This window comes from Nestor notabilis, unplaced genomic scaffold (genome assembly GCF_000696875.1).
Source record: "Nestor notabilis isolate BGI_N333 unplaced genomic scaffold, ASM69687v1 scaffold530, whole genome shotgun sequence".
In the NCBI taxonomy this organism is placed as follows: domain Eukaryota; kingdom Metazoa; phylum Chordata; class Aves; order Psittaciformes; family Psittacidae; genus Nestor; species Nestor notabilis.
Window position 1 is genome coordinate 81,728 of NW_009912234.1, and position 10,226 is coordinate 91,953.

General features: G+C 39.5%; 1 protein-coding gene across 1 annotated transcript in view; it reads left to right on the forward strand.

Moving 5' to 3' along the window:
• IL1RAPL2 (interleukin 1 receptor accessory protein-like 2) overlaps nucleotides 1–10,226 on the forward strand; it is a gene marked incomplete at its 5' end in the record, with an annotated part of 101,427 nt that overhangs the window by 71,420 nt on the left and 19,781 nt on the right. Inside the window, one exon of the mRNA XM_010018349.1 lies at nucleotides 4,790–4,919. Coding sequence (XP_010016651.1) covers nucleotides 4,790–4,919 — 130 coding nt within the window. The remainder of the gene's footprint in view (nucleotides 1–4,789; nucleotides 4,920–10,226) is intronic.

Genomic DNA, 10,226 nt, shown 5'->3' on the forward strand with positions numbered 1-10,226 from the left:
AGAGGAGCTACACGATGCATATGCATCAATAAGATAGAATTGGAGTGATGGAATGATTTTTTTGTTGACAGCAGTGCACTTGTCTTCCCTTCTGTGTGTATACAGTATCCAGCCCTGGAATAGTTAGAAGTAATGATACTACAGTTAGTGGTATTAACACCTAGGTGGAGATGAAGATGTAAATCCAACTAGCAACATGTGCAGGATTAACTTGATGTCGCTTGATGCTAAAGGAGGTCTTCCTTTGAAACTGTCAGTCAGTTCTGCCAGTAGCTTGCCAAGATCATCTATTTCAATTCAGGCTTGTTCAGAGTGGTATTGTATCTGGCACAAAAATGTGAAAGAATTGGAAAACCCATTGATGTTTCAAGCCAGAGAGAAAAAGCGCCCAAGGATTCATAGATGACTTTGGCTCTTTGATGGTTTTGCTCTGGTATGATTTGCTCCATAAGTGAAAGCCTGATTTGCTCGAAGAACAGAGCACCAGCAGAATGTGGACATCAGAGAATATGAATTCTGCGTTGCACCCTTGAGTGGATGCTTACAGATAAGCAAAAAAATACACCTACTTGTGCAAAATGAGTGCAAACAAATAATCAAACTGTATTTTCAAAAAAATGCCTGAAAATGTGCCTTGGCATTAGCCAGATCTTAGAATCTGTGAACAGCTTTTGTCTTCCGTGCTGGTCAGTCACCTAGCCTTAGCATCTAAGTTTTTAAAAGACAACAACTTTCAGGTATTTTAAATTTCATTTAGTCAGTGCTTGGAGCATGCCTCATTCAAGAGACTGTGCTGCAGGATTTGTCATTCTCTTTCAAAACATCTCAGACCTGCAGTAAGCACATTCAGAATCGTGCCTGACAACATTCTTTTGCAGACCCTTTTTCCATCCTTAGCCAGTGCTCCTACCACCACCAGGAAGCTATTTTGATTGAATAACTGCATTTCTGTGCAATTCTCATCTTCAGGGGAAAAAAAAAAAAAATCACCGGAATGTATGGTAGAGTTCACACAGATACATTGTGGAAAGGGTCAGGTGAAAAATGTACAATATGATTTAGCAATAAAAGTCATTCCTATTGCCAGTGGTTGTGTCTTATCAGCTGGGAGTTGGCAACAAGCCTGTGTGATTGACAGAGTAGGGAAAAAAGCTAAAGCAGAGATTCTGCTGGAACCTGAGGCTTTCCTGTGACAAGGTGACCCCAACAAAGCAGTAGATTTGGTGATGTCTACAAGTAGGCTTTTCTACTTTCTTCTCTTGTTTCTTAAAACATTCTCCTCAGTGTTGATTCGTTAGAAATCTCACTAATAATTTTCTCTCTTTCTCAGCAAATCAGTTTAGTAATTAAAATTGCAACTGAAATGTCTATCTGATTTAAAGAGAAACAATTTATAAATGGAAATCTTTCAGGATGCTGTTCATTCTAGGAACTTTGATGATATTAATGATGCAAGGGGAATATTTCTTAGTAAGAACAGTTAGTAGTGGAACTTAAGTGACATGCAGAATACCAGTAATGATCTGCAAAAGTTTGGGCTTATGGAAGAGTAGTTGCTGGAGTTACTAATTGCCTGTTAGTTCCTTCTGCCTGGAACTGTGACTCAGTGTGATACCACATGGCTCAAAGCCAGCCCCAGAATCAGGACCTGCAAAGGACAGTTTCCATGCTCAGTGTCTGTTTCTCCCCATGTTCAAGAGTACATTTAGGAACTGGGGAATTGAGCTGCAGTGTTGGGATCTCAGTACATGGGGGGAAATGCAGTGAGACATGCCATGTTCTCTTCTGGATGGAAGTTAGTTGGAGTTCCCTGAAAACTGGTAGTCACAGTTTGCAGCTGTGGACAGCTGTGTCTTGACATGGCAGGAGAGGGGGAACCTCCCTTCCGTTCCTCGTGGAAGCTTATTTGAGGAGGTAAAATGTTTCTGCAAGGAAGAGTCTGTGTTAGCTTTTCTTTCTCCTGCTTCCAGAGCCACAAAAGAGTGATGAGAGTTACAAACCAGAAGCTGCTTCAGAGAGCTACGGAAGAGCATGTCCTACAGAAGAGCCAGTGTCATAAAGACCCAAGCTCTTTCCACCCCAGGACAGATCAGCTCAACCGAGACGTGCATCATTCTGCTACTGAGATAAATAGTCCTATGTGAAACAGCTGCTTATTCCTCCCTCTGATCAGTGATGGGTTTGCAGATGAGATGGACTGTGGGTTTTCCAGGTGTGGCCAGTCCCAGATTTTGAGCTGAAAATGCTAATTCACTCTGCTTTTCCCACCAGGTTTCCCTTGGTGGCAAAGATGGGAAATGGATCTGCCCAGGCATGTTCACAGTACGCAGGGTGTCACAGTAAAGGCTACTGATGCCTTATATTGGGTTTGTTTATTACAAAAGCTGTGTACCAACAACTAGTGGTTTTTTAGGTTTTCCTGTTTGTATTCTTCAGATGAAACGTATTACCTTAGGGTATTTACTCTGCATCTATAGAAATCTTACACTCACCTTGGAACAGTCTCATTTCTTCAGGGTTTGTTTTTTGAGTAAAAACAGCTGGTTTGAGGAAAAGCACACCCTGTAATATACTTTGCCTGTAGCACTTAATGCCCAGCATGGTGTGCCAGGAAAAAGGCATATACTGTCAGTGCTGATAGGCCACATCTAGCTCTTTCCTTTTTTCACATTGCTACACTTGTCTTTTTCCGTTAAAATCAAACAAGGACTGAGCAACCACATGCTAGGAATCACCAAATGGTATTTAAGCAGGTGTGTATCATGACTCTGAGGCAAGTGACCCAAAAGACTTCACATTACATGGGCATTCAGCACGTTAGGAGAGCATGAGATGGACGCAGCCTGAGGCTCCAATTCTCCTCTCCCACCATGGAGGGCACCCAGCACCTCACAAGGCTGGTGAGCGGGTTAGGAGCAGGAGGAAATGGACTTCTGTATCGTCTTGTAGTGGAACTAAATATCTGCCTAGAAGTATTTCTGACTCTTCATCAGTTCGTGAAGTTTGGAACTTTCTTGTGATGGTGGTCAGTGTTGTGGGATGTACAGATAACTGTGAATATCCCCCTTCTTATATTTGGATGTTTGAGCTGGTTGTATATAATCTGTCAGCATCAGCACGTGTTCAGTGGACAGCTGTGGTACCAGAGTTCATAGGGAATGTGGAGATAATGAAAGAGTCTGTAAAACATTTTCAGGATAAACATTTTCTATTTTTGTCTTCTGCTATTTAAGAAACAGACTGAAGTGCAGTCTTTAAACCTTTTCTTGCTGTATCCTAATGTTTCAAAAGGACTTGTAATTTTCGATCTTGACTTGGAAACAATTTAAAGGCGTCTGATTTTCAGTGGCTGGGAGTGCTGCACTTCCTATCTAATCAGACTCTTTTGACATGTCTTAAATTGGGCACTGAAATAATGGATAGATGAGTGCAATTAGTTGACTTAGGACAGCTCTGTGGGGGCTTAGGCAAAGATGCTTTAACACACAGCTCTGATATGCTCCAAGTGTGCCCACAGTGAGTTATCACTGCTGAGCATACAATAGATAGCTGATTAGGGCACAGTAAGACAATCAGATGAAACTGTTAGCCTGTGCTCTACCAAGTGAGGTGCTCCAAATGACTAACCCTTTTTGAAGAGTATGGGCCTGTTCTATTTCAGCACCAAAAGAGTCTCCTGCTGGCACTGAGAATGGCTGACACAATATAACATCTCTTCCAAATATAGTAAGTGCATTAGTTGGACTTCCCATGCTTGATCCAAGTGCTGGAACATTAAGCAGGAGTCTCCACTGACATGAAATGAGGTCTGTCGTCCCATGTAAGTTGGTGACTCTACAGCTGCTTTGTAACCTGGACCACATATGCTATAAAGAAGAGACAAAGAGAAGTGGATGCAGCAGCTGTATTTGCATACTAAGAGAATGGGCATGGTTCTTCTACATTTCCTGACTTCTTTAAGGGTTTTTTAATTCTTTTTATTTTTTGTCTTCTGCAGGCAGACAACCATCTGTCCTGGCATTGTAAGCATAGTCCTGTACTAGCTAGTACAGCTAAAGCTGTAGCCAAACAAAATGCTGAATTCTTGGAGAGAAATCTGATTAATTTCCAAGTTTTATTTTCTTTCTTTTGGAAGTATTTTTGCAAAGCTGAAAGGAAGAGTTCTGTACTCTATTGCCTGAACTCTATTGTTCTGTACTCTATTGCATTGAAGTTTCGTCCTTTGCCAAAACCTATTGACAGTAACATGAGTGTTGTTGGTGCTCTCTGGCATCATATATTACTTGGGGATCTTTTAAAGCTCTCTGAACCAAGACTTCATTAGCATTTGATTTCTATATAAACAGGGAAGAAATTCTTACTGTGTCTTTCCTATGAGTGGATGGGCAACCGTAAGCAAGTTTAGTGAGTTTAGTGTTTTACCTGCCACTTAGGGCACACTCCCTAGTCCTGGTAGACATCCCAGGAGTCTGACAAAGATGTCATCTCTTGCTTTTTAACAATCAATCTGACATCACCTTATGTTGCCACCATTTCCATACTTTCTCATTGTTTATGTAGTATCTTTCTGGATAAAGATGGAATTACGGATAACCTCAGTTCTATTTCACAGCTATTTCCTGTAGATGCAAATCAACATCAACCTATTTCCTATGGTTGGGTTTTTTTCTTCCCCACGCCCCCATTTTAACTGGGGAGGTTTATCTGAGGTGCTGAGATTTCTCATAATCGTTCTCTCACTAGTAGTTGTGACAAAGTGTCTGACCCTCTTTTTTCTTCTTATCCTCAGGCAACCCGCTGACTGTGGCCTGCAAAGCTTTCTTTGGATTCAGTGGAGAATCAGGCCCCATGATTTACTGGATGAAAGGGGAAAAATTCATAGAAGAATTAGAAGGTCACATTAGAGAAGGCGAAGTCAGGTACTTTTTGGAATATTTACTGCTAAAAACATGGTATGTCCCAAAAGCCTCCTGGATGTTTTTTAAACAGGTTTTTAATTGAAAGTGGAAATAGTTTTCTGTCTAAAGAGTGATGAATGACTTGGAACCAGGGCAGCGTGAGTTGCTTGCTCTCCTTTCTAGCGAATAAACTCTAAAGACATAGTAGCTATCTGTGTGCCTGAAAATCCGTTATCAAATTGCCCTGATGGTAGCTGAGGCATCCCTTGAGTGTTCTGGGGTTTGATTTTAGCCCCATGTGGAAATGATGCTGTCTGCTACAGCTGCCCCTTGTGGCAGTCCTTGGCAAGATAACATTCATTTCAGCATCAGTGTTGATCTTAAAGATGAATGGCCTCCTGTCAAAGTCACTATACTTTCTCTCTTCTACTGAATGTGTTGTCTGCCTGTGATACAGCTCTCAGTATGCCTTAACCAGGGCTTTTGAAAAGCAGCATTTGTTCCTCTATGTTTATCACTTAAAGGAGAGAAGGAAGTGGCTGTGTGAGGATGTCTGATATCCAACTTGTGCTTGGCTTCTTCCAGATGCTGGTTATCATTTGCTGTACCAATGTTGTAAAGAAAACAAACACTTGTATCTCTGTGAACTTTGATGGATTTTGCACCTAATGGCATCTTCTTGTCTTTCTTGTTTAATAATTACTTGATTAATAGCTCTTGGAACAAAGACTAACCTATGTTTATACCTTGGACAAGGTAGTCCAAGCTCCTGTAGACACAATGAATATAGATTATAAAGAAAGCCAAGGCCTTTGCACCTTCCATTGCACTTTTTTTTTTTTTTTGGTCTCATTTCTGAGTTGTTTGTTTCTTGTAAAAGTGATTCTGGAGAGCAGGCAGAGAGATTCTTTTGCTTTATTACTTGGTCAATAATTTGAAGTTCAGCCATTTAGCCACTAGTTATTAAGATGCACTAAAATAACCGACCTAACATTACACCTTAATTGCATACAGATGAAATTTATCATGTATTGCCAGAGTGGCCTTAAGTATACAATCCTCTTTTGGGCTTCTGACCACAAAATACAATTACTGGAAACTTCTGCCATTGCAAGTCATCAGCATATAACGACATTGTGTCCTCTTTGGTGTATCTATATGAACAGTGATTTTGGTCGTGTTCTTCCTCTGCATCGGAAAGACAATTTGAGGTTTGTATTTAAAGAGCTTGCCAGCTTTAGCACAGTTCAAAACTTTTCCTTTGTGTACATTTGTTAGTGAAATTGAGTTTGAAAAAGCTGTATTTGTCCTTCATTGTGCCATCTCATTATGCATTCATGTCTCATTTTGTGACACCTTTTTCTCACTCTTAAAATACTTTGACTCAGTTTACAGACACGTCACAATTCAGTGAATCTTCTTTTCAACAAAGTTGCTTATCATGTACCTGATCTCCTGTGCACCACATCCAGCATTAGAACAGAGCATTTACCAAAACCTACTGTATTGTTTCCAGCAGTACCACGGTCCACCCCCACCCCACCTTTTTTTTTTTTTTTCATTTAGAAGTAGTTGTGACAAATGCAGACGAAACACCACGATCCACCCCCACCCCACCTTTTTTTTTTTTTTTCATTTAGAAGTAGCTGTGACAACTGCAGAAGTAACTTTTTGCAGATTTTTTGTTCACAGTAACAGCTCTTGCTCATGTGGCCCATTACAGGTTTGCTGCTTCAGGGAAACTGAGCAGCACTGGCTGTTCTGTCAGCGCCCTGAGCCAGCACACATCTTTCACCCAGTCCCATTTATTGATGGATTTCTAAAAATGACATGTATGTTTCAAATTTGATGAAACAAGGTGAACTTGCTGGTTAGATGCTTTTCTCATCAGTTTGCTTCTATGTGGAAACCAGAATGTTTCTGTTAATGTTGAGAAAACCATGAGTAATTGGGAATGGTTACACCCAGACCAAGATACTCCATGGGTTGTTCCTTTGGCAGATATTTAACATTTTAACTCTGCTTTCCCTATCTTAAATTAGTTCACAGATTTAGTAGTACTCTGAATTTTTGGTGCTGTCCTTACCCTGGACTGTACACACCCATTATGTCACTGGATTTGCTATGTATGATAAGAGTTCAGGTTTGCAAATCAATGCAATGTGGGCATACAAAACATCCATCCCTAGTTTGCATCCTCTAGCATGCATAGTTACCAGTCAATTAGTGTGCTGTTATGAAAGCACTGAAATAAGGATGCACATGACTTGAACATTTCTGTTAAACCCATGGAACTGATCTTTTGGTAAGCAGACTTCACCGTGAGTTATAGATGTATGGCTCTGAGCTCCTCCTTATTTATTAGACCTTGTTACAGAGCCTCGTAATAAAAAATAACTAATCACCACTGCAGGACTCAGAGGTGATGACCCCCCCCCTCCAACCTGCCTCCTTGCCTTTCCTTGAATTAAAATCTCCAAATGTTAGACATGCACGGGGGAAAAGGAGAAAGAGACCTTGCCTACGAGGTGTTCTTTTCACAGCAGTAATAAAAATGTCATGTAAATCAAACCAGCGCTGTTAAAGAAGGAATCAGAGTCTTTAAGCCTGTTTGCAGAGTTGTCAGTTATACCTTATTATCAGAGGAGCCCACAGCAGATTCCAACTCTCTCTGCTGTGACAAAGAAGTATTTTCAGGCATAAATCTTATTCTCCCAGCCACCTGTGAGTTGCTTCTTTTTCTTCTTCAGGCAACACTGCAGAACAGTTTGCAGGTGTTTCATAATGCTCAGCTTGTAGTGTATGTTTGTCCTTGTTTTTTCTTCTCCATTTTTAAAGTGGAAATAGTTTAACTTGTTCTAGAAGCATGGAAAGAAGTGAATGGAGATGTTTTGAACCGCAGCCTTATTTTTTCCTGCTGGTTAATTTATCACCCACAGAAGTCAACTGATGATTACAAAATGCTCAGACAAGATGAATGATGTATTCTGTTAGGAGGGGATGCTGAGGAAGGGAGGCAGAATTACATCACTGCCTGGCTGGGTTCTTTGCAGAGAAGTATGGAAATGAAAGTCCTCTCCTGAAAAGCTTATACTACTCAAGTAGACAATTTCTGGGCAGAGAATGAGAAACATGATGCAGGAAAGTGAGAGAGAAGGTTGCTGTGCCATGTTGTTAGTCGAATTACTTCTTCTTGGAGAGGCTTTTATGTACACACAGATCTGTCCTTTCATCTACAGACTATTATAAGGACTAGAAAGAAGGGACTAGAGTTCTTCTAGTCCAGATCTTTAACTATGTAAAAAATGAAGGTTTTCTTTTTGGGAAGTCCCAACTCACAGGCAGGATAGTAGAGGTTTGGAATTAATGCCTTGATCTTGCAGAGGCTCAGGGGAAGCTTTCCTGTGGCCTTTATGTCTGTGTTATAGAAAAATGTGGTTTCAAAGGAAAGGTATTGGAGCTTCAGATTCAACTTAGTGCACAAATGTATTGGAAAAATATGAGACAAGATTTTAAAAATCTGAAACATTGGATATTTTTCAAAGAAAACACTTATATTCTGAAGTGACATTTTCTTTAAATTTGTATTTTCTTAACTGAAAAATAATCAGTAGGCAAAATGTTTTGTTTCAGATCAAGTAAATGCTTCAGCTTGAACAAAAAGAATTTTTTTTATTTCACCCACCTCTTCTCTCTCTCTGAGTCCTGTTTGCTGTGAGTTGTCAAGTGCTATTGATTTACCTGAGTATTAAATGATGTAATTGCTCTTACAGTTTGTTCATCAAACCAGAAAAAAGAGCTATTATTTTCTCAACTTATGGGAGCTGGCATGTGTTGGCAGTGTTGCTGGCAAAGTTCCCCCCAGCTCAGAAAGGGACAGAGCTTCATCTTTTGAGTGTACAGCAAATACTGCTGCAGCTTTAAGGTCTTACTTGTTGATACTCTATTTCTTTTCTAACCCCAAAATACTGTTCTCAGTGTTCTCTGAACAAGCTGTGAAATGCATTCAGTTAAAATCTGCACACATTAAAAAATGTAGGTGACCAACTGTGTATTTCTGTGGCAATAATAAATCATTAGCTGCAGAGAACTGGTTTAAAAAAAAAAAAAAAAAAGAAGAAAAAAGAGAAGGAATGAAAGGTTTGACAACCCTAAGAGCTTTCTACACTTTGCTACCACCGTAATGCTTAAGTGTCTGTCAGCATATTCATAATAGATCCCATTCTGAAGAGTTCTCTTCCTGAAGAATACAATTAACATGAAAATAACTGTGAAATATTCTCAGTCCAAATGCATATTCTTTTTTTATGAAAGCTCTTTTTTAGCTGATCCTGTATTACTTAAATTTAGGTTAAGGGTTGATTGTTTTATTTTAAACAGATTCAGAATAATAGTTTATCTTAATTGTAATCTCTCTTCATTTTGTTCTATGTAAAGTATGCTGATTATAGTAAACACAAGACAATCATTCACAGAGTGTTCCAGATTAGTGTCCCAGATATCTTCTCTGTTAATGATTTTATTTGTTTCTTGCAGCATGATTTGTAAGCTGAAATTTGTGGAGCGTATTGTTTACCAACAGGGAAGACTTTCCTGAGTTTAAAATATTTTACTATATAGAGATAGAGACTATTAATAGGTAAATGAGAATTGATTTATCTGACCTCCAGTGTTTAGACTGATTTGAGTCTGCAAACAGATCAGGCTCTCTTGGGAGGTTTCTTTTCTGTCCAGAAATGATGCAAATTCAACCTTCCTTGCATTATTTTCAGCACTTGGGCTTAGGACCAGAATAAAAAAATGCAAAAATACACATTAAATGACATTGAATTCGCAATAAAGCAGATGCAGTCCAAATTTCCAAATGCAACACATAGTTGTTCTTGGACTAACGTTTTTCCACTTGCATTTTTGCAAGTTACACATTCACAATGAAAGGGGCTGAATTGTGGATGCTCTAGTACCTCTTCATAGTTCTGCCAGAATACCCAAGCCTATAAAGGGGATGTGCTGTATGAAATTTCACTGCAAATACATGCTTTATAGCAGTCAATCTTGCATTTTTGATTATCTAGTGCAATGCCCTCATACTTCACTTATGATTTGTTTTCAGATTTGGAGTTCCATGTTTGTTATATGAAATTATGTACATAAGAAAATGTGTGTGTGCACTGGAAACCCCAAAACAACTTTGGTTTATAATAGAGACGTTTGGCATTGGTTATTGAAAGATTTTAAGCTCGCCAGGAGCAGTTTCCATCCAGTGCAAACAGCACTCTGGTTATTCAGTGTGTGCCCAGTTGTCTCTCTTCAGACTCCAGAGAAAAT